This window comes from Chlorocebus sabaeus, chromosome 16 (genome assembly GCF_047675955.1).
Source record: "Chlorocebus sabaeus isolate Y175 chromosome 16, mChlSab1.0.hap1, whole genome shotgun sequence".
Lineage (NCBI taxonomy): Eukaryota > Metazoa > Chordata > Mammalia > Primates > Cercopithecidae > Chlorocebus > Chlorocebus sabaeus.
The window spans coordinates 986,944-1,011,115 of NC_132919.1; the positions used below are offsets into that span (position 1 = coordinate 986,944).

General features: G+C 60.4%; 1 protein-coding gene across 5 annotated transcripts in view; it reads right to left on the reverse strand.

Annotated features, from left to right (window-relative positions):
* Nucleotides 1–24,172, reverse strand: part of ABR (ABR activator of RhoGEF and GTPase) — a 231,408-nt gene that overhangs the window by 14,685 nt on the left and 192,551 nt on the right. The window contains exon 1 of one of the 5 annotated variants that reach the window (XM_008009742.3): nt 13,551–13,775. The exons of the other annotated variants lie outside the window; for them this stretch is intronic. Within the exon in view, the coding sequence (XP_008007933.1) occupies nt 13,551–13,694 (144 nt within the window). The 5' untranslated portion in view covers nt 13,695–13,775. Of the gene's footprint in view, nt 1–13,550; nt 13,776–24,172 lie in introns of those variants that run through there. 5 annotated transcript variants of the gene reach the window in all.

The window sequence follows — 24,172 nt, forward strand, 5'->3', positions numbered from 1 at the left end:
CCTAAGCTGCAAACCCCTGAACCCCGGCCATCTTCCCGGTGCCTGCTGCAGGAGTGGCCCTGGTATCCTCTCAGAGAGGCCTGCCTGGCTCCACGGCACCCTGACCACGACACGCTGTCTCCCGGGAGGCCATCAGCCTCCAGAAACCAAGTCTATTTCAGGATATCATTTAAACACAGAGGGAGGGAGGCAGAGGGACAGGGTACATTTTCCAGAGAAACGCTGCTGCCCAAAACTGCGCCGGCTATTTATAACTCCTGGGAAATGTGGACTCTGCTGTTTCCTGATGAGATTAGCACCGGGTGGAGGGGCTGGCCCCTGGGACGTTGGTGGATGGGACACCTGACTGCTCACCCTCTGGTCCCAGCAGTCACCATGTGCCATCCATGAGCCCGGGGGAGCAGGTACCTGGGGGATGTCCGATCACCTGAAGCAGGGAGACAGAGGGAGCTTGTGAAGGGCTAGGCTGGGAAGACCACCAAGGGCACATGAGCACTGGGGCCTCCCCAAGGTGGGCCACACGCAGGAGACAGAAACAGGCTGCAAAACATCATGGAGCCGAAGGGCGGACGAATGACTGGGCCGGGGCAGACGAGGGAGCCAGGGGTGGATGAGTGGGCCACGGGCAGACGGCCAGGCAAGGGGTAGACAACTGAGCCAGGGCGGACGACTGGGCCAGGGGCAGACAAGTAGGCCAGGCGTGCATAACTGGGCCGCACATGGTCACTGAGAGCAGCTCAACTATTTTCTTTTTTTTTTTTTTTGAGACGGAGTCTCACTCTGTTGCCCAGGCTGGAGTACAGTGGTGCGATCTCGGCTCACTGCAACTTCTACCTCTGGGTTTGAGCGATTCTCCTGCCTCAGCCTCCCGAGTAGCTGGGACTACAGGCACGAGCCACCGCACCTGGCTAATTTTTGTATTTTTAGTAGAGACGGGGTTTCACCATGTTGGCCAGGCTGGTCTCCAACTCCTAACCGCAGGTGATCCGCCCACTTCAGCCTCCCAAAGTGCTGGGACTCCAGGCGTGAGCCGCCACGTCTGGCCAACTATTTTCTTTTTGTCTGGGCACTCAGCCATGGTCAAATCATGACTGCGCATTCAGACCTCTCCCAAAGAGAAACGCTGACCCTGGGGACTCATGTCCAGGAGACCACCGGGTCCCCTGCGATAAACATTCAGCAGGCAGGGGCACCAGGTTGAAGTGGGGCTCCGTCACCTCCGAGGGGCAGGAGTGAAGACCTGAAGGTGGGCATGGATTCTCCACCAAGAATCCCAGAGGTGGCTGGTGGAAGTCGCCTCGCCTTTCTGGACTGAAACGACCTCACGTTTGGGGCAGGAATCAGCAAAGTGGCCTCGCAGCGGGGAGAGGATTTGGGGCTCCAGGGCAGAGGGTGCTCTACGCACACCTGAGTGTCCTCCAGAGCTGAGTTTCAGGAACATCCTGGGGATGCCCCTGAGGGTCTCAGCCCTTCCCCCTGTTCCACCTCTCACCTCCTGGGGCAGGTGACCCCATTTCTCCCACCACTGCCTGGAGGGCTGCTCCCGGCCAGCGCCCATGCTCGGACTCAGGGGCGGGCTCCCTCCGGTCTCCACTCCCACTCCCTCGGAGATGGCGGAGGCCCCATTCCAACCCAGTGCCCCTGCCTGCCGGGCCACACTCTCCACTCCAGCAGGCAGCTCGCCCCAAGGTCTCTGGTGGGTTTCCGCCACCTCCCCTCCCACAAGCCCTCACCCAGAGCCCTTTAATCCGCAGTGAGGGGCCCTGCCCAAGGCAGGTGGAACTTAGAACTGGCCACGGGGGGTCTCAGTGGAGGAGGAGACAGAGGTCCCGAGCGGCCTTCAGTGGACATCACTCGGGATGTGATTCAGGGGCTCACTGGACGATGGGAACCTGAAGACCACATTCGCCAGGGCCCCAAGGGCTCCCAGACCTCCACCTCCTTCCTGAAAGACGCTTCCCTCAGGAGCCCACTCAGTCACTCCCACCGCCCAGAGCCAACCCCCCGAGGAGCCCTGCTTCCTGGGCACAACCCTGCCCTTCCTCTCACAGCTGGCGCTCCTCTACCCTCCGCCCTCTGAGCCCCAGCATCCCAGAAGGTGGGAGGGCTTCCCTCAGAGGGGATTGCAGAGGTTCATAAAAAAAAGTGCTTCTTCGGCCAGGTGCAGTGGCTCACGCCTGTAATCCCAGCACTTTGGGAGGCCAAGGCGGGCCTCGCCTGAGGTCAGGAGTTCGACACCAGCCTGGCAAACATGGTGAAATCCCGTCTCTACTAAAAATACAAATATTAGCCAGGCGTGGAGGCAGGCACCTTTAATCCCAGCTACTTGGGAGGCTGAGGCAGAATGGCGTGAACCCGGGAGTCGGAGGTTGCAGTGAGCCACGATCACGCCACTGCACTCCAGCCTGGGTGACAGCGAGACTTTGTCTCGGGGGAAAAAAAAAGTGCTTCTTTACAACAAAGGTGGTGAATCTGCTCCTCATGAGAGGTGGGACAGGAATGCTAGAAAATTATCCCCGCCGGGCGCGGTGGCTCAGGCCTGTGATCCCAGCACTGTGGGAGGCCTAGGCGGGTGGATCACCTGAGGTCAGGAGTTCAAGACCAGCCTGGCCAACATGGTGAAACCCCGTCTCTACTAAAAATACAAAATGAGCCAGAAATTGCTTGAACCCGGGAGGCAGAGGGTGCAGTGAGCCAAGATAGTGCAACTGCACTCCAGCCTGGGCAACAGAGCAAGACTCTGTCTCAAAAACAAAAAGAAAAGAAAAGGACTCCCAAAGGACCTCAGTGAAAGAGGCCCCCGGACCGGGAACCACGTGGAAGGTGGAGTTGTGGCATTTCACGCCTGCCCTGGAGGGGCCGCGGAACCCAGGCCCTGAGCCAGACATCATCGAGTCCGAGGGTGGGCATGTTTCCTGTGGCTCCCAGGCCAGCGGCCACGGTGGCAGCCCGGGCTGGCTTTCCCCTGCCCTCCCCCAAGGGCAGCCCCACACTCAGGGCTGGGTCCCCTTGGGACACCGAAGCCGGCCTGTCATTGGGGCAGACCACAGGCGTGAGAGGCACGGCAGGGCTGGCAAGTTGGCAACCGGGGAGACGGGAGCTGCCAAAAGCCTGGCTCTCCTCCCTCGAGGAGGCGCCGGAGGATTCCGTCAACGTGGCTGCTCCAAGAGAGAGGCAAGGCAGAGAGGGAGGGGCTGCCGTGACCTACCCCTGGCTTCCAGCTCAGCAGCTGGGTGGGGGACACCAGGTCGGGCTCCAGAAACTTCCCACATCTTCCCATGGCCTGGCATCCCCACTGCTAGGCCAGGCAGGCTCCGCCTCTCCAGCCCTCACCCTGCAGGGCCAGCCAGGCTCCCTTGCAGCCAAGGTGCCCTACAGCCAAGGTGTGGCTGCCTGCCATACCCAGGCCAGCCACAGATAGGCGAGGGCTGACACTGTGTCCCAGGGCCTCGGCTTGCCTCGCCTCCGACACCCCAGAACATCGAAGTTCCCCGAGCCTCATGGAAGGAAGGGGTTTAGCAGCTCTGAATGAGGTTTTTGTTGAAGCCAGGTTAGCCTGTCAGCACCCGCGGCAACGTGCCTTCGACAGCGTCCACTCAGCGCCTCTGCCTGCCCCACGTCCACCCAGGACCTCTGCCTTTCCTGGCGCCCCTCCAGCACCTCTGCCTGCCCCAGTACCCACTTCGCTTTTAGCCCCCAGCCTGGGCATGGCTGACCTTGAGAGAAGCAGAAAAAACCCAAACCTGGGCCGCTCTTGGAGGCCCCACAGCCAGGCACATCTCCCCCAGCAGCCTGGGACTCTGTCTTCCTCAGGGCCAGCCTACCCCCCACTGCCTCCCCGCGCAGGCAGGCTGGAGGTTTCAGCTCAGAACTGGGCTGCAAATACCAACCAGGAAGCTGGCGCTGCCTCCACCCAGGGCAGGTCAGGGATGCCAGGGTAGCAAGGGCAGGGGCAGTGGGGCCCTCTTGAGAAAAGGAACAGGCCCAGGGCGAAAGCAACACAGAGGCGGCCTCAGCAGCCCGTCCTGAAAGGAAAGGGGCTCCCTCAGAGGTCAAAGCCCAAGATGAAAGGCCTTCTGTGGTCCTGACCAGGAAGATTTATGCTGGCGGCCATGGGAAGGCCGAGGACCTGTGAGACCTCCACGGGCTCCAAAGCCTCGCGCTGGACCTGGAGTGGTTAAGAAGCATCAACAGGGCGAGGCGCGGCGGTTCACACCTGTAATCCCAGCACTGTGGGAGGCCGAGGCGGGAGGATCACCTGAGGTCAGGAGTTCGAGACCAGCCTGACCAACGTGGAGAAACCCTGTCTCTACTAAAAATACAAAATTAGCTGGGTGTGGTGGCGGACGCCTGTAATCCCAGCTACTCGGAAGGCTGAGGCAGGAGAATTGCTTGAACCCGGGAGGCAGAGTTTGCAGTGAGCCGAGATTGTGCCATTGTATCCAGCCTGGGTGACAGAGCGAGACTCCATCTCAAAAAAAAAAAAAAAAAAAAGAGCATCAACAGCCTTCTCTGAAACCGGCTTCACCCTCCCTGCCCAGGCCAGGTGGGCGTGGACTTTACTGCCGGGGACATGAGGGTCACCAGCAATTCCAGGGCCCAGGCCGGCTCTGAGCGGCCCCTCCCAGGCCTCGCCTTGCTCCGAGTCTCACGTTCAGTGGCATCATCAAGAAGAACTGCTGTGCCTGTTGCTATGCACGCATGCCAGGCTGGGCACCACACTGATGCCTGATGGGCAGGAGCCCAGCATCTCCAGACGCCCCCATTCAGGGCATTTAGCCTGACCCCAACCGGCCACAGAAAGCAGGACACCACGGGTGAGAGCTTGCGCTGGGGCTGAGCTGCCGGATCTGAGTGCTGCCCCTCGGCTAAGCCACTCATGTGACCTCATCTGGGTCACTCTCTGAGCCTCATTCCTCACATAGAAAACAGTCTGGGCCAGGTACGGTGGCTCCTGCCTGTAATCCAGCACTGTGGGAGGCTGAGGCAGGTGGATCCATTGAAGCCAGAAGTTCACCATCAGCCTGCGCAACATGGTGAAACCTCGTCTTTAGAAAAAAATACAAAAATTAGCCAGTCACGTTGGTACATGCCTGTAGACCCAGGTACCTGGGAGGCTGAGGTGGGAGGATTGCTTGAGCTCGGGAGATGGAGGCTGCAGTGAGCTGAGATGGTGCCACTGCACTCCAGCCTGGGCGAAAGAGTGAGACTCCCTCTAAAAAATAAAATAAAATAAAAAATGTAAAAATTCAAAACAATTTAGGCCGGGCGCAGTGGCTCATGCCTGTGATCCCAGCACTTTGGGAAGCCAAGGCAGGCGGATCACCTGAGGTCAGGAGTTTGAGACCAGCCTGGCCAATATGGTGAAACCTCGTCTCTACTAAAAATACAAAAATCAGCCGGGCATAGTGGTGGGCGCCTGTAATCCCAGCTACTCAAGAGGCTGAGGCAGGAGAATCGCTTGAACTCAGGAGCCAGAGGTTGCAATGAGCCGAGATTGCGCCATTGCCCTCCAGCCTGGCAACAGAGCAAGACTCTGTCTCAAAACAACAACAAAAAAGAACCCAAACAAATAAACAAATAAAACAGTGTGGATAATAACAGCACCTCGTAGGCGTCACCTCACTTGCGTCACAGGCTAAGAATGATGCCTCGTACTCAGTACATGTTCAAAACATATCATCGCCACAAAACATACCATCGCCACAAAACTGTACTTGAACTCCTCGTGGCTTCCCGCCGCATTCGGATTAAAGGCCGAGCTCCCTGTCCTGAACCGCAGGGCCCCACATCGCCTGGCTGCCGTCCCCTGACCCTGAGTAATGCCCTACGCTGTCCCCGCTGCTCCCTTCTGCCTCTGAACACACCTGTCTAGGGGTGTGCACCTTGCTGGTTCTTTGGCCTGAATCTTTGGCCTGAAATGCACTGTCCCCAGGTTTTTTACGGCTGAATTCTTGTCATTTAAATCTTCGTTCAAAAGTGGTCATCTCAAGCCAGGCGTCTCCCTGTCACTCTCTACTGTGTTACCCAGTTGTGTTTATTTTCTTCACAGCACTCGTCTGACCTGCAAGGATCTCACTTGCTGACGGACTCCTCCTGCAGACCAGTCTCGTCTGTCTCGGGTGCCTGTGTCCCTAGTTCCTGCAGGCCCAGCACGTGGGAGGTGCTCTGGCAACACTCACAGGCCAGAGGAACCACCTGGGGCCCGGGGGAAGGAGTGACAATGGCTCCCTGCCAGGGTTGCTTCAGGACAGGGGTCCGGAAGCCCTGCGTTCCCACTACACCCCCTGCTCCTATGCTCACTGAATGGCTGGCGTTGGCCCAGGGGCCACCCTGTGACAGGCTCTCCCAGGGTGCTCAGGGTTTAAGGTTTAGGACTGGGAATCTTGAGACATGGCCAAGATCATCATGTGAACTGGATTCTAGGAGATCACCCTGTTCTGCTTCTTCACTGAGCTGATACCAGAGAACCAGAGAGGTGAAGGGATGTACTCACGGGCACACAGCAGTTAAGTAGCAGACCAAGACAAGAAAAATGGAAAACCGTGACTCCCATCAGCCTGGCGCCCTGTCTTCTCTGGCACCTTGTGCCACAGGAGCCTGAGGGCTGGGGACCCCGGAGGCCTCCCTGAGCACAGCCACGGTGTCCAGGCATCGGATGGGAAGGGTGCTGCAGATGTCACGGCTCTAGCTGTGCCCATCATCGGTGCCAGCCCTGGCTGGGGTTACGGTTCAGGATAGAGATCCCTCCAGATTCCTGCTCAGGAGCTAGTTCCCTGTCTTGAAGCAGGGCCATGGGGATCCTGGGGCCTCCTGGCCTCTCTGCAGAAGCCCTAGAGCAGCTCCATGGGCCCTTCCCGCCTCTCTAGGGCCCATCCTGGAGGGCCCAGTGTCTTCGGTTCACTGGATCCAGGGCTGATGCTGGGTTTCTCCCGGGGGTGGGGCTGGCAGGTCACAGGTACAGGGGACTGTCTGTTCCTCGAAGGTGCCAGGGGGCCGTCAGGACACAAACAACTTCCTGCCCCAGCATGATTTCACAGGGGAAAGGAGGCCAAAAAATAGCAACTGTCGCCCAGTTCCCAACCACCTGGGCAGTCAGCGAGGCCACTCAGCAGAGGACCAGGTCTTTCCAGCATCAATACCCTGTGACACCTGCAGCTCCCCCAAACCCACACCTGCAGCTCCCCAAACCCACACCTGCAGCTCCCCAAACCCACACCTGCAGCTCCCCCAAACCCACACCTGCAGCTCCCCCAAACCCACACCTGCAGCTCCCCCAAACCCACACCTGCAGCTCCCCCAAACCCACACCTGCAGCTCCCCCAAACCCACACCTGCAGCTCCCCCAAACCCACACCTGCAGCTCCCCCAAACCCACACCTGCAGCTCCCCCAAACCCATACCTGCAGCTCCCCCAAACCCACACCTGCAGCTCCCCCAAACCCACACCTGCAGCTCCCCCAAACCCACACCTGCAGCTCCCCCAAACCCACACCTGCAGCTCCCCCAAACCCACACCTGCAGCTCCCCCAAACCCATACCTGCAGCTCCCCCAAACCCACACCTGCAGCTCCCCCAAACCCACACCTGCAGCTCCCCCAAACCCATACCTGCAGCTCCCCCAAACCCACACCTGCAGCTCCCCCAAACCCATACCTGCAGCTCCCCCAAACCCACACCTGGCAGCTCCCCCAAACCCACACCTGCAGCTCCCCCAAACCCACACCTGCAGCTCCCCCAAACCCACACCTGCAGCTCCCCCAAACCCACACCTGCAGCTCCCCCAAACCCATACCTGCAGCTCCCCCAAACCCACACCTGCAGCTCCCCCAAACCCACACCTGCAGCTCCCCCAAACCCATACCTGCAGCTCCCCCAAACCCACACCTGCAGCTCCCCCAAACCCATACCTGCAGCTCCCCCAAACCCACACCTGCAGCTCCCCCAAACCCACACCTGCAGCTCCCCCAAACCCACACCTGCAGCTCCCCAAACCCACACCTGCAGCTCCCCAAACCCACACCTGCAGCTCCCCAAACCCACACCTGCAGCTCCCCCAAACCCACACCTGCAGCTCCCCCAAACCCATACCTGCAGCTCCCACAAACCCATACCTGCAGCTCCCCCAAACCCACACCTGCAGCTCCCCCAAACCCATACCTGCAGCTCCCACAAACCCATACCTGCAGCTCCCCCAAACCCATACCTGCAGCTCCCCAAACCCACACCTGCAGCTCCCCAAACCCACACCTGCAGCTCCCCCAAACCCATACCTGCAGCTCCCCAAACCCACACCTGCAGCTCCCCCAAACCCACACCTGCAGCTCCCCAAACCCACACCTGCAGCTCCCACAAACCCACACCTGCAGCTCCCCCAAACCCATACCTGCAGCTCCCCAAACCCACACCTGCAGCTCCCCCAAACCCATACCTGCAGCTCCCACAAACCCACACCTGCAGCTCCCCAAACCCATACCTGCAGCTCCCCCAAACCCACACCTGCAGCTCCTCCAAACCCACACCTGCAGCTCCCCCAAACCCACACCTGCAGCTCCCCCAAACCCATACCTGCAGCTCCCCCAAACCCACACCTGGCAGCTCCCCCAAACCCACACCTGCAGCTCCCACAAACCCACACCTGCAGCTCCCACAAACCCATACCTGCAGCTCCCACAAACCCACACCTGCAGCTCCCCAAACCCACACCTGCAGCTCCCCCAAACCCACACCTGGCAGCTCCCCCAAACCCACACCTGCAGCTCCCCCAAACCCACACCTGCAGCTCCCACAAACCCACACCTGCAGCTCCCCCAAACCCACACCTGCAGCTCCCCAAACCCACACCTGCAGCTCCCCCAAACCCATACCTGCAGCTCCCCAAACCCACACCTGCAGCTCCCCCAAACCCATACCTGCAGCTCCCACAAACCCACACCTGCAGCTCCCACAAACCCACACCTGCAGCTCCCACAAACCCATACCTGCAGCTCCCACAAACCCACACCTGCAGCTCCCCAAACCCATACCTGCAGCTCCCCCAAACCCACACCTGCAGCTCCCCCAAACCCATACCTGCAGCTCCCCCAAACCCACACCTGCAGCTCCCACAAACCCACACCTGCAGCTCCCACAAACCCACACCTGCAGCTCCCCCAAACCCACACCTGCAGCTCCCCCAAACCCACACCTGCAGCTCCCCCAAACCCACACCTGCAGGCTTCAGGGCTCCTTCCCAAATGTCTGGGGCCTCCCTGCCTCTGGGTACTACGGCAACACTGGGCTCAGGCAGCTTTGGCCTCTGAGGAACCCCCTCGGTTGGCATGTTCTGCTCTCCTGGTCCAGAGCCATCCAAAAGCTGGGGTACCACGCCCAGCACCGCTGGCTGTCCAAGCTGTGGGCTGCAGGGAGGCTGGGGAGGACCAGCACCCTTCTACCCTCCCCAGGTACCAAGAAGCAGCACTTTGCCAAGTTCACTCAGAGCAGGGTTCCCGCCTTGGTGTCCACAGCCCCGTCTGAAGTCACACACAGTGTGTGCATGGCGTGGCTCTGTGTCTGGGCGGCCTCCAGAACCTTCATCAGATTCTCAAAGTCCAGGGTTCCTGCTCTGTGGACTCAAGCAGGCCTCTTGGGAGCCGGCCTGGCAGACAGGTCAGGAGAGTACTCATGAGGCCCCAGCAGTGAAGTCATCCCCCTCGGGGGTGGGTAAGTGCTGTGGAAATGAGGGAGGCTCACCTGACCCCACTGCCAACCTGCCAGTCAGCCTGGCTGCAGTCAGGACCCACACAGAGGCCCAGGAAGAAATGGGCTGGTGCAGGGGCCTCCAACTCTCGGGGGAGGCACTACTGTAGATCCCTGTCTGTGGCTGAGGGGTCACTATAGGGAGGTGTATGTGAACAGAGAAGACACACGATGAAGCTTTCTTCCCAGTAGAAAACAAGGAAAGGCGGTGGGCAGCTGGGCCAGGCCAGACTTCTACTGCAGAAGGACTGCAAGATCTTTCCCAACGCCCAGACTGGATTATAAAAAAAGCAAATGAGCCCAAGATAAATCTGTATCTTGTACCCAGCACCTGTGTACCCTCGATGGCCAAGTAAGTGGCAGAGTGAACCTCGGGTGTGCACGTGGTCTGCACACCTGGTGCCATCAGGAAGGAATAAACAACAGGCTCTGAGAGGGGTGGGTTTGTCCTGCGGTGGAGACCAAGCTGACAAAGAAAGGGACCCTGTTTTTCTCCACCCCCGAGACTGAGTCTCGCTCTGTCATCCAGGCTGCAGTGCAGTGGGGCGATCACGGCTCAATGCAACCTCTGCCTCACAGGTTCAAGCGATTCTCCTGCCTCAGCCTCCCAAGCAACTGGGATTACAGGTACCTGCCTCCATGCCTGGTTAATTTTTTTTTTTTTTTTTTGTACTTTTAGCAGACATGGGGTTTCACCATGTTGGCCAGGCTGGTCTCGAGCTCCTGACCTCAGGTAATCCACCCACCTCGGCCTCCCAAAGTGCTGGGATTACAGGCACCTGCCACCACACTTGGCTAAGTTTTGCATTTTTAGTTGAGGCAGGGTTTCGCCATGTTGGCTAGGCTGGTCTCAAACTCCTGACCTCAGGTGATCCAAGAAAGGGACCTTCTTCTAAGACCATCGTGAGCCTGAAGCTTCCCCGAATGGCCCAAGGGGACTCTCCACCCCGCCCTTCCTCGGTAACACCTCTGATCCTCTCTGAAGCAAAGGCAGCAGCTCCCACCACAGAACACAGGACTCACTGTGGGGCTCAGCAGTGCCGGCGTCCAGCTTAAGAGGAGCTCTTTGGAGGTAGGGAATTCTCAGACCCACATGGCTGTGCCTCCAGGCAGAGACAAGGTCACCTGAAGCTGCCCTCAATCTCCTCCTCAGACCCTGCCAGCTCAGCCTGAGTCCCTACCCCCGGCCGGCATCTGGCCTGGTCTGGGTCAGGAGCATCTTGGCCTTGTTGCTACATAAGGGCTCAACTTCCCCCACAGACAAGTGCTTCTGGACCAGCCTCCCTTCAGGCCCTCTGAGCCTCCTCACGGCTCCCACGAGGGGATGCTGCGGGGTGGGGGGGGGGGTTCCTCCTTCGGCCCCTTCCCCTCCAAAGCTCAACCGAGAGTCCAGAAGAGGGAAGGACGGGAGGGAAAGCAAGGCACCAGGCCTGGTCTACTTGAGTGTGATTTGAGGCAAAAAAAAAAAAAAAAAAAAAAGGAAAGGAAAGAAAAGTAGAAACGCCAAGTTCAATACCGACAGCCCTGGCTGAACCCACAAACCCAGATGCCACGTGTCTCCCAGCTAAATGCTCGCACAACAAGCTGACTGCCAAGTCGGGCTGGAATGAGGCTTCGGTCCCTGAACTCTCTCCTCTGCGGACAAGAACGGCCCAACCACGGGGACCCCCACTGGCACCCAAAGGAGCCTCCGTGAGTGTCCCTGCCTCTTCTCCCCCAGAAACCAGAGGCCCTGCACTATTTAAAGGCTCAGTTCTAACGAGACCTTTCCATCTGAACAGATTCTTCAGTCCCAGCCCTGGATGAGTCACACCCCCACCTCTAGCCTTTAATGAATCTTCAGGTCCATGCAAGCAGGAGGGCCACGGGTGTTTCTCGCACCCGCAGCATCACTCAGGGCAAAGTTAACGAGGAGTTAATGAGGCGACCCCTCCTGCCAGGCTAAGCAGTACCAGGTGCCCTTCCCTTACCCCACCGAAACGAAACGGCCTAATCCCAGCCCCTCAGCCCAACTGTGAAGCTAGCTCAGGAAAACACCAGGTTAATGTGGCCGAGGACAGAAAGCAAGAGGCTGGCAGGCCCGGCCCCCCGACCCTGCTGCTCACCCGCCGGCCTGTGCACAGCGAGGTGGGAAGCACAGGGCAGACGTCCCTCTGTCCACCACAGCACTGACCCGTTTCCATGACACAGACACACTGTGCCACACAGCACGGCGAGAGGACTGAATCGCTCATCACACAGAGCAGCCCAGGGCCAGGGCCACCCTGAGCTGCACTGATGCCAACCCGCTCAGCAGCTCAGCAGCCCGGTGTCTGCCTGGCCGCCATCCCCGCCCAGAGATCCCCATCAGACACGGAGCCACCAGACACTGCCGGGGCAAACCCAGCTGAGGAATTCCTGAAGGGGCTTCTCAGTTCTGCCGGCCACAAAATGCACAGGGAAAGAACTGAAAGTCTGGGACCCTCTGCCACCAGGCGCCTCCTCAAAGGGGCAGGTAAACTGGAAGCGCCCTATTTGGCTGGCACTGGACCCGGAACCTGCCAGGTCAGGTTTCTTGCCAACTCAGGTTTGGGGATGGATAGTGAGCTCTGGGCTCGTGTCTGCTGGCCTCAGCAGGGGCTGGGGAGGGGATGAGTCCATGCTGTCGGGCACAGACAGCTGCTTCAGCAGAGGGGCTCTGGCAGCAGCTGGGGCCAGCAGAGCTCTGCTAGCCTGGTCCTCAGGGAGGCTGAAGGTGACACAGGGGCCAGTGCAGGACAGCTCAAGTTGCTGCCCAGCCCAGCACGTTCCAGGGCTGATGTCACCTCTGGGAGGTCAAGTATGCCCCACGGCAGAAGCTGAAACGAAATGAGGGGCCAGCGAGCCCAAGATCACTTCGTCTTGGCCAATGCCAGGAGCCCCAATGCCGGCTGGCAGTCAGAGCCTGCAGAGAGGGTCCTGTGAGCCTCAGGGGATCTCAGATCTCTACCACCGACTAGCCAAGCCCTCCCTTGTGGCTCTCTTGAGGGATGGGTCCAGCCCTGGCCAGCCGGGACTGGCACCCTGGGACCAGATTTGATCTGCAGTTATCGAGCGCTTCCTGTGTGCTGGGCGCTGGGTCTGGCTCTTCCTCAGATGCCCGATGCCAGGGCCCCAAGCCAGCCCCAAGGCAGCCTGCCCAGCTGCAGGACAGTCGGCTTCTATCTCAGATTTTAATCCCAACTCAGGTCTGGGGCTGCAGGGGCACCAGCGGTCTGCCCTGGCACGGCTTGATCTGAGCTCCCTGCTGGGTCAAGAACCCCCTGGCACACCGACTGAACGCCTGGTGTCCGGCGGGCACTGGGCCCGCAGTCAGCTGGGTGGTCCCTGAAGGGAAGCCTGGAGCCCCCGGACCCGGCAGCATCCCCCCACTCACAACCCTCCCAGAGGAAACCTCACACGGTCGGCGCCCCTCAGCAAAGGGGCAGCCAGCAAGGCCCGCTGAACACAGGGGTCAGGTTGAGGCTGAACAGGGCAGACCCAGAGGCAGGCGTCTCCCCGTGGCCTGTTTGCGCTCCCTGCCTGGAAAGCAGAGTCCACCTGCCGAGAAGAAACCTCCCTTCTCCCGAGACAGGGGCAGAGGCCGGAGCGCCAGGGTCTGGGTGGGGCGGCCCCAGGCGTTCCCCATCAAGTTCAAGCCACTCAGAGCGACGCGCACAGATTCCGCTCTGCCCGGGGACTCCACCGAGGGGGCAGGAGCGGGAAAGGCGAGCGGGGGACCCGGCAGCCCCCGCAGCCCCCTCGGCCCCGCGAGCCTCCCGGGCCCCCCCGGACCCTCCAGCCCCCGCGGGCACCTTGTTTCGGAGCAGCTTGTTGCGCACGCGGCCCCAGAGCCGGGCGCCGGTGTTGCGGGGGCGCTCGCTCCCCGACTCCTCCAGCTCCAGGGGTTCGCGCCCCGCCTTTGGGCTGCAGCCGGGCTGGGGCAGGACGTCGGTCATGCCGGGGGACCGGGACGTGGCGCTGGACAGAAGGCGCCTGCGGAGCGCTCAGCCCCGGCCGCCAGTCCCGCTAGTTCGCCTAGTCCCGCCGGCTTTCCCCGCGCTCCCCTCCCTCCCCGCGCTCCCCTCGGTCCCTCCCTCCCGCCCTCTGCGTCCCTCCTCCCTCCTCCGCGTCCCTCCTCCCTCCTCCGCATCCCTCCCTCCCCGCCCTCCCCGAGGCTGCACCCGGACTGAGCGCCGCCTCCCCGCCCCTCCGCAGCTCCAACCCTGGGTCTCACCCCTGGCAAGGGCGCTGCTCCGCCCCGACCCCGCGGCCCTCCCTCCACGGAGGCCGCCCCACGAAATAAAGTTTACACAAGCCCCACACCCCAGTCCGTCCCCGCTGGGTCCCCGCGGAGGGGCCACCAGGTGCCAGGGCCAGGCGGGGGCTGCATTTTGGCCACAAACAGCGGGCCCCCCCTGCAAAAGACTCTCGCTGCCCTGGGGTCGCACTTCCCCACCCCCAACTTCTTTCCCAGGCACCTTCCTCAGAACCAGCTTAGTGACGGGCCAGACACCTGTGGACGGGCACTCACAGCCTCCTCAGGTGAGAAATTTAAGGATAAAGGAGACCTCTAGTGTGGGATCTCAGTGGGAAACGGGACACGAGCAAAAGCCCGAAATGACATGGGTCACAGATGTCCAGCCAGAGACGCCTCTCGAGGGGTCACTTTGAACCGTGGCCCTTCGCACCTCACCAAAAAAGATTTCTGCTGCCAGGGGCAGAGGACACCACGGGTAGCCCACCCGCATCTGTGCTGGGCACCGAGGACACCACGGGCAGCCACCGTGTCTGTGCTGGGCACCGAGGACACCACGGGCAGCCACCGGCGTCTGTGCTGGGCGCCCAGGACACCACGGGCAGCCACCGTGTCTGTGCTGGGCGCCTTGAGAGAAGAGCTTGTTCTTCACCCTCAAGTTAGTGAACTTTCTAACTGCAGACTAGGACAGGAATTACGTCTCCCGGTAACAGGACAAGTTAGAGTATGGTATTCAGAGAAAAGGGAAAGGCTGAATCCCAAACGGTTAACTATGCAAAACCCAGGGGTATCTGGGACCTCAGACCTCTGCAGAACCCCGCACGCCGCAGAAAGGAAACCCGTATTTGCACCGTGGCAACCACAAACCAGGTCTTTCAAATGCCCAACTGCCTGTGAGCCTCACTTTTTTTTTTTTTTTTTTTTTTGAGACGGAGCCTCACTCTGACGCCCAGGCTGGAGTGCAGCGGCCGAATCTCAGCTCACTGCAAGCTCCGCCTCCCGGGTTTACGCCATTCTCCTGCCTCAGCCTCCTGAGTAGCTGGGACTACAGGCACCGCCACCTCGCCTGGCTAGTTTTTTTTTTTGTATTTTTCAGTAGAGACGGGGTTTCACCGTGTTAGCCAGGATGGTCTCGATCTCCTGACCTCGTGATCCGCCCGCCTCGGCCTCCCAAAGTGCTGGGATTACAGGCTTGAGCCACCGCGCCCGGCCGAGCCTCACATTTTTGTGATGTTGGTGTTACTGCCCTGTTTTAGAGAGGTGAGGACAGGGTCAGGAGGTCCAGTTCCGGCCAGGGTTACACAGTGCCAAGTGAGGACGAAGAGGTCCCCCAAAACCCTTGGTGCTCACAAGCACTGTGCCTTACTCATGTATGGATGATGCTTTGGAGTCAGGAAAAAGAGCTGGGTCAGGACGTCTCTTGGTTGACCCCAAGGCAGGTGGGTCAGAGTCCAGAGACAAGCCCTCGGCATCTGGCGTCAACGGTCAGGCAGACGTCAGGATTTCTCTCGGAGGCCTTGGTGTTTTTTGAGAAATGGGTGGTTTCCCGGCAGAGACAGCCGTAGTCAGAGCTGCCCTTCACGGAAGGCTGGCATGGACCAGGCACCATGGATGACGCCACTTAATCCCTCCCAACTTTATGAAGTCAGTTCCAGCATCCCCACTTTACCTTTGAGGAAACGAAGGGCTCTGACAAGCTGAGCTACATGTCCGAGGCCAGGACAAGCCGTAACACAAACGGAGGTCTGGCTAACTCCAAAGCCCACAGCCCTGTCACTTACTGTGACGCCCTAGTGTGGCAGGATCTGGCCCTGTACTGCCTTCTGCCCAGCTGGTGGAGGGGGCTCCTGGGCGTCCTGCCTGGTCCTGCTAGGCTAGAACCAGGCCTGGTCTTCACTGTCCCTGCAGGGGCAGCCAGACCAGCTCTGCTTCTTCCTGGCTCACACGTCCCACCGACTCCTGGACAGTGCACACGGAGCCTCCTCACACCTGAGCTGTTAAGTGGGAGCTGAGCCACAAGCGCCTCGCCAGCACCTCCTGAGGGGGAGGTAGAGAGACGGACGGAGGTAGGAACATGCCTGTGTCCACTAACTGAGGCCTGAGTCACCCTTCCCCCCTCTCCTTCGCCTGCCCCTTCCAGTGCTCCAGGAGGACCCAGGCAGCCCCTTCACACAGCCACAGAACCATCTCCTCCAGGAAGGCTCTGCTCACAAAGCCACAGAACCATCTCCTCCACCACAGAACCATCTCCTCCACCACAGAACCATCTCCTCCACCACAGAACCATCTCCTCCAGGAAGGCTCTGCTCACTCCTCAGGCTTCACTGCTTGGTCCCACTCACGTCATTCTTTTTTTTTTTTTTTTTGAGACGGAGTCTTGCTCCATCACCCAGGCTGGAGTGCAGTGGTGCAATCTCGGCTCCAGCCTCCGCCTCCCCGGGTCAAGCAATTCTCCTGCCTCAGCCTCCCGAGTAGCTGGGACTACACGCGCCCGCCACCACGCCAGGCTAATTTTTGTATTTTTAGTAGAGACGGGGTTTCACCGTGTTGGCCAGGATGGTCTCAATCTCGTGACCTCGTGATCCGCCCACCTCGGCCTCCCAAAGTGCTAGGATTACAGGAGTGAGCCACTGTGCCCGGCCCCCGTCATGTCACACTAGAGGCAGTGACTGAGGGCCTGTCTGCATGCCCGACCCTGGGGTGAGGGTTAAGACATCACAAAGACGAATCAAAAGCCAGTGCTTGACAAAGCTGCAGTCGAAAGAGCAGAGATGCAGGAGGGCAGAGATGATGTGGGAGAGCAGAGATGATGTGGGAGAGCAGAGATGATGTGGGAGAGCAGAGATGATGTGGGAGAGCAGAGATGATGTGGGAGGGCAGAGATGATGCGGGAGGGCAGAGATGCGGGAGAGCAGAGATGATGTGGGAGAGCAGAGATGATGCGGGACAGCACAGATGATGCGGGAGAGCAGAGATGATGCGGGATGGCAGAGATGATGCGGGAGGGCAGAGATGATGCGGGAGGGCAGAGATGATGCGGGAGGGCAGAGATGATGCGGGAGGGCAGAGATGATGCGGGAGGGCAGAGATGATGCGGGAGGGCAGAGATGATGCGGGAGGGCAGAGATGATGCGGGAGGGCAGAGATGATGCGGGAGAGCAGAGATGATGTGGGAGAGCAGAGATGCGGGAGGGCAGAGATGATGTGGGAGAGCAGAGATGATGTGGGAGAGCAGAGATGATGTGGGAGAGCAGAGATGATGCGGGAGGGCAGAGATGCGGGAGGGCAGAGATGATGCGGGAGAGCAGAGATGATGCGGGAGAGCAGAGATGATGCGGGAGGGCAGAGATGATGCGGGAGGGCAGAGATGATGCGGGAGAGCAGAGATGATGCGGGAGGGCAGAGATGATGCGGGAGGGCAGAGATGATGCGGGAGGGCAGAGATGATGCGGGAGGGCAGAGATGATGCGGGAGGGCAGAGATGATGCGGGAGGGCAGAGATGATGCGGGAGGGCAGAGATGATGCGGGAGGGCAGAGATGATGCGGGAGGGCAGAGATGATGCGGGAGGGCAGAGATGATGCGGGAGGGCAGAGATGATGCGGGAGGGCAGAGATGATGCGGGACGGCAGAGATGATGCGGGACGGCAGAGATGATGCGGGACGGCAGAGATGATGCGGGACGGCAGAGATGATGCGGGAGGGCAGAGATGATGCGGGAGGGCAGAGATGATGCGGGACGGCAGAGATGATGCGGGACGGCAGAGATGATGCGGGACGGCAGAGATGATGTGGGAGGGCAGAGATGATGCGGGACGGCAGAGATGATGCGGGAGAGCAGAGATGCGGGAGGGCAGAGATGATGTGGGAGAGCAGAGATGCGGGAGAGCAGAGATGATGCGGGAGGGCAGAGATGCGGGAGGGCAGAGATGATGTGGGAGAGCAGAGATGATGTGGGAGAGCAGAGATGATGTGGGAGGGCAGAGATGATGTGGGAGGGCAGAGATGCGGGAGAGCAGAGATGATGTGGGAGGGCAGAGATGATGCGGGAGGGCAGAGATGCGGGAGGGCAGAGATGTGGGAGGGCAGAGATGCGGGAGAGCAGAGATGATGCGGGAGGGCAGAGATGCGGGAGGGCAGAGATGATGTGGGAGGGCAGAGATGATGCGGGAGGGCAGAGATGCGGGAGGGCAGAGATGTGGGAGGGCAGAGATGCGGGAGAGCAGAGATGATGCGGGAGGGCAGAGATGCGGGAGAGCAGAGATGCGGGAGGGCAGAGATGCGGGAGAGCAGAGATGTGGGAGGGCAGAGATGATGCGGGAGAGCAGAGATGTGCACCAGCAGGAGGCAGACAGGCATGTGTGCATTTGGCACAGGTCGCTGTGCACCTACCAGGCGCCACGCCCAGATGGACAAAGCCCTCACAAAATCCCATATTACAGCCTCAGAACAGGACAGACAAAATGCCACGCATGTCGAGAGACACAATTTCCAGCTGGAGGGAACCAGGGAAGGCTTCCTGGAGGAGAGGGGTCAGTGTGGGGCCCTTGGGGCTGTGGGGAAAGGCCATCCACCCTCGTTGGGACCCAGCTTTACTCGACCTCCCTCCAGCAAATGTGCAATGGCTGTTATGTAACTGGTTGGTAAGGTGCCATTATAACTTCTCGTCACATTTGCACTGCACTGCTCCTGGTGCCGTGACTTAACTTTGGAACCGGCCCCTCACTGGCTCCGTGTGGTCCCCTTCCCTCGGGCTGGGTCCCACACCCCAGGGTGCAGACTGCAAGAATGCGTGCCCCTCCCTGCCGCCGGGTGTGTGGGAGAAGGGGGCAGTGTAAATCCCGTTCCCAAAGCCCGACACTCATCTGTCTCAGGAACCACAGGCTCAATACTTGTCTGGATAAAACAAGCTCAGATTGGATGCACGATGGCCAGCTGGTCTCCATGGTGATAGAAGTACCTTCGCAGATGGGTAGCTGAGCTGGGAGTCTTCCCCTGAGACGCTCATCTTTCCCTTTCTCCCTCTGGACTGGGGGCTTGCTCTGGGGATGGCACAGACTTGCCTTCTCTCCCCCAAGCCCGACTCATCGTTTCCTGGAGTCCATGGTCTTGGGTGGAAGAAGATCCATGCAAGACAAATATCCCCAGCAAAAGCAGAAGTCTGAATTCTAGTCCCTGCAGCCCACCACAGACCCTTCCTCATCTCTGCTGGGCTCGGTTCAGACTATCCCAACTACCGGGGAAGTGGCCATACTCCTTCCTCCTGCACCCCTTCCATCCAGCCACACCTGCTACCCCCGACCCCTTCCATCCCCCACACCTGCTCCCCCTACTCCTTCCATCCCGCACACCTGCTCCCCCATCCCTTCCATCCCCCACACCTGCTCCCCCATCCCTTCCATCCCCCACACCTGCTCCCCCACACCCTTTCCATCCCCCACACCTGCTCCCCTCCACTCCTTCCATCCCCCACACCTGCTCTCCCACCCCTTCCATCCCCCACCTGCTCCCCCACCCCTTCCATCCCCCACACCTGCTCCCCCCACCCCTTCCATCCCCCACACCTGCTCCCCCCACCCCTTCCATCCCCCACACCTGCTCCCCCCACCCCTTCCATCCCCCTCACCTGCTCTCCCTTCCCTTCCATTCCCCACACCTGCTCCCCCACCCCTTCCATCCCCCTCACCTGCTCTCCCTTCCCTTCCATCCCCCACACCTGCTCCCCCCATCCCTTCCATCCCCCACCTGCTCCCCCACCCCTTCCATCCCCCACCTGCTCCCCCACCCCTTTCATCCCCCACACCTCCTCCCCCACCCCTTCCATCCACCTCACCTGCTCCCCTCACCCCTTCCATCCCCCACACCTGCTCCCCCCACCGCTTTCATCCCCCTCACCTGCTCCCCCACCCCTTCCATCCCCCTCACCTGCTCTCCCTTCCCTTCCATCCCCCACACCTGCTCCCCCCACTGCTTCCATCCCCCACACCTGCTCCCCCCACCCCTTCTGTCCCCCACACCTGCTCCCCCAGCCCTTCCATGCCCCACACCTGCTCCCCCACCCCTTCCATCCCCCACACCTGCTCCCCCAGTCCTTCCATCCCCCATACCTCCTCCCCCACCCCTTTCATCCTCCACACCTCCTCCCCCACCCCTTCCATCCCCTACACCTGCTCCCCCACCCCTTCCATCCCCCACACCTGCTCCCCCAGTCCTTCCATCCCCCACACCTGCTCCCCCACCCCTTCCATCCCCCACACCTGGCAGAGCCTTCCTCAGATGAACTATAAGACTCCCCTGGTGGGATAAACAGAGCCTGGGTGGTAAAAGACCCCCACGAACAGATGTCACTGCCTTTGGAATTAAAAACATTCCTAGTGGACCATCCCATCCTCCCTCAGCCCCTCCCCAGACTCTCTGCCAGGGGAATGAGGGGGGCTGTCCCTGGGGAGACGTGGGTGGGACCCGGCGTTATGCCTAGGGCGGGGGTCATGCTACCCAGCACAGCCACGATTGAGGTAAAATCAGGTTAAGGTGATCAGCAGCAGCATCAACGAAGAAAAAAGGTCAACAGGGAATAACACACATCCGGCAACGTGTGGGCGGGAGGGGCAAGGACTGCGGTGGGGCTGCCTTGGTGACAGCTGGGGGTGGGGACGGCTTCCAGGCAAATCCTCCAGCCTGTGAGCACCAGGAGGAAGGTTCTGCCTCAGAACCTAGAAATGCAGCTGCCGCTTTTCCAGAGTGACCTCCTTTTTCCCAACAGAACGACGCTCATCTCCCCCAGCCCACACTAGAACCCCGATCCCCCGTCCTCTCTCTTAGCGCAAATGACTCCAGAAGAGGGGGTTTCTGAGCAGCCAGCTAGCCCAAGGCCACAGGCACCCCAGTGGGGATAGCCTGGGAACCAGCTGTGGTGGGGAGAGCCCCAAGAGGCCACCCAGAGAGTTCAGAGCCCAAGAGGAGCCTGGCACCCTTGGGGACGGGCACCGAGGGGGATGTGGCTCAGGTCTGCCAAGAACACTCCCTCTCTCAGCCCCAGGGGATCATGGCACCGAGCGGGCATCAAAGGAGCAGAGCTGGGAGGCAAGAAGGTGCTGGAGAAGAGTGGGGCAGGCCCGAGGCTTTGGGGGCTGCAGAGAGCCTGCCAGTGGGTCCTGCCCAAAGACAGGCGCAGGCTCCAGGCTGAGAGACAAGCAGGCTGTGCATGGGAGCCCGGAGTGCCCAGCGCCCATGCAGAGGGCGTGCAGGATGGCACGTTCTGGGGACAGCTGTGGGGGAGTGGGGACGGGAGTCTCCCCCTAACTCGGTGGCTCTGTGGTCACTGCATTCTTACTGTGTGTTCTGACCGTTTCCTGTACTGACCCTAACCAAAACCTACAGACTGGAAGGCCAAGTGTCTTCCCAGCATGAGACACTGAGACTCACTCACTCTAGGTCTTTCTCCCCACCCATCGGATACCTCTGGGTATCTGCAATGCTCAGAGCCTGCATTCGGCCCAGGGACAGGAGTCACCCAGCAGCCAATGGTAGAGCAGAGCCTAGGAGCTACATTTCCTTCTATCCGTCCATCCGTCCTTCCATCCAGGTGGGGCTGGGAGAGGGGTCCCGGGTAGGCTCAAGGTTAAAGATAGGCACAGTGTAAGGAAGAAGGCAGTCAGGATGAAAGTGAGTTGCTCCACGGCCCAGACCTAGGCCTGCCCAAGGTAACCTGCTGTCCTCCCAACTCCCCAAAGGCCTGCGTCGGCTCACAGTGCAGTCCCGAGTACGTGCTGCTTCTCACACAGCTCCAGCCTCCCTCTGCCTGACCTCCAGCCTCCCTCTGGCGACGTCAGGCTGGTGTCGCCAGGGTGCTCGCTGGTTCTAGATGCAGAAGAGAGACTGAAACCGCCCAAGAGCTTGTCTGCTGCAGGAGAAGTGTCCTGACAACCCGTTCCTGGCAACCCCTAGCGATTCTCACAGCACATTTAGTCACGGAGAAGGGTGAAAAATGCATTTGAGCCTTTGGGAACATCTTGCTTATCTAGAACAAAACCCACCGGGGGACCGAGTGGGCAGGGCGTGGCCCCTCAGTGTGCCGTCCCTGCCGCCGAAGGCCCCCTGGGCTGCTTGCCTGCTCCTCCCGGGAAGGAGGGGGTGTGGCCGGGTCTCCCAGCACAGCCGGACATGGCAGCCTGAGGCAGGAGGGGCTGAGACCTGAAGGTGGGATGGGGTCAGCCGAGCCTCCCTGTTCTTTCTTCATCCTGGATTCCCGAACACCTCCCTTCCACCCAAGCTCCGAGCTCACGGTGGCCAAAAGCAGGCCCTGGGAGCCAGGGACCTGCGGACTCAAAAGCCACATTTTTCTCTCTGGGTTCGATTTCCACAGCTGTCAAATCAGGAGCTGGGAACAGACAAACGGTCTCCGGCGGTATTTCTTTTCTGCTGAGGACGCACCCCTGCCTTTATTTCCAAATGAAATTTTATGCCGAAGTCTCCCTGCCCACCTCGTCCGATAAAAGCAGAAGCAGAGAGAGCAGGGGCCCTGGCTGAAGAGGGGATGTGGGGCCCACCTGTTCACACCTGCTTTTCCACCACCCCTCGCCTGCCTTGGGGCTCACGTCCCTCCCGGGAATTCCCAAGCCCCACAGGCAGAATCTGAGGCACACCCCACCGCCCTGCCCTCCTTTCAGGCATCTACAGCTCAGACCTTAGGTTCTGTGCCTGGGCCGCCAGCAGCCTCCAGCAGCCCCTACAGGCAGTTCTCCCAAGGGCCTCGCTCCCACGAGGTGGGGGATGTGTGGGGGTGAGAGAGATTAGGGCCTTTGTAAGGACGCCTCCGGGTCAGACGTTGAACCTGCAGCTCATGTCTTGTCTCCACTTCTCTCCCTGCTTTGGGAAACTCGGGACTTTTGCTCTGTGGCTGTGGGTTCGCCTCAGCAGCCTCGCAAGGGAACAGCGCCTGTCTAGTCGGTCAGGCGGGCCTGTCTAGGTTGTCTTGCATCTCCAGTCACGCTACGGTCTTTCCTGAAGGCAGGGCAGCTCAGCCTTGCCTCAAAGGGCGTGAACACGCTGTGCCCAGCCCTCCCTGCCCCAGCCCAAGGCTGCAGGCTGCACTGGGGCTTAGACCCTCAGCCAGCATCACCACTGTCCACGGCAAGGCAGGGGCTGGCCATGAGGGGCTGCTGTGAGTCTGCGGTGGCCGCAGGCTTGAGAGGCCAGCAGAGCCGACCCTAAAGGTGACCCCCGCTCAGCATTCATCTGCAGCCTCAGCCCTAACTCTAGGAATTCTCTAGCAACCCTTCGGTGGTGTCCTTCTCTCGAAGCTTTCAGAAAACACAGAAAGTAGGACAACCCTGGGGCTGATTCTTTGGATTCCGAGGAGGAAGCAGTAGCCTCCGCCTGCAGCCGGGGAGTCATCTATGTCTGCGGCTTCTGCCTCGGCGAGTTTACTGAACGCCCACAGACCCAAGATGACACTCTCTGAAGGGTCACCCGGGGTTGGCCGGCTGAGATCAAACCCGGGTCCTGTGCCTCTGAGTCTGGGAGCCCGGCACCCCCGCGGGTCCTGTGCCTCTGAGTCTGGGAGCCCGGCACCCAGAGCTGAGAACACCTTTGTTTTGGTTTGTCGGGAGGCTGGATGTTCTCAGGGCCTGACTGCATTGGCTCCTGAGGTCCTGTCTGGACCGGCTTCTCTGCATGGTGCCCGCCCCTCAGAGGTGGGTCAGGGGGAGCAGGCTCCCGGCCTGCCTGACAAGGTGGCACTTCCCAGGGGTGGAGGGGAGCGGGGGGAGCCGACTGACGCCTCCATCTGTTTCCCATTGGATGCTTCCTGCCCAGAATCCACTGGGCAGAGACCAGGCTCCCAAAATCAGGAACACCTGGGCGATGGGGGCAGCTGAGCAGGGCTGACGAGAGAGGTTTGTGCCCCATGTTTGGAAAAGCTTTTGATGGCAGGGCAGGCATTCTCGAGGGACCCTGCCCCTGACTTCCGCCACCCAGGACAGGCTCTGCCGCCCACTCTCCAAGGAGAACCGGGCGTCCAGACCTGCCTTGAAGAGGGACAGCAGGTGGGAGTCTGGGCTGGAGAACAAATGTGCGTGAAACAGCTGGGCCGGGCGGGGCCAGAGCAGGACAATGGCTGCAGTCAGGGGGCCCTGGGAGGAAGTGGAGAGTGAGGAGGAAGTAGAACCAGGCCTGGGGC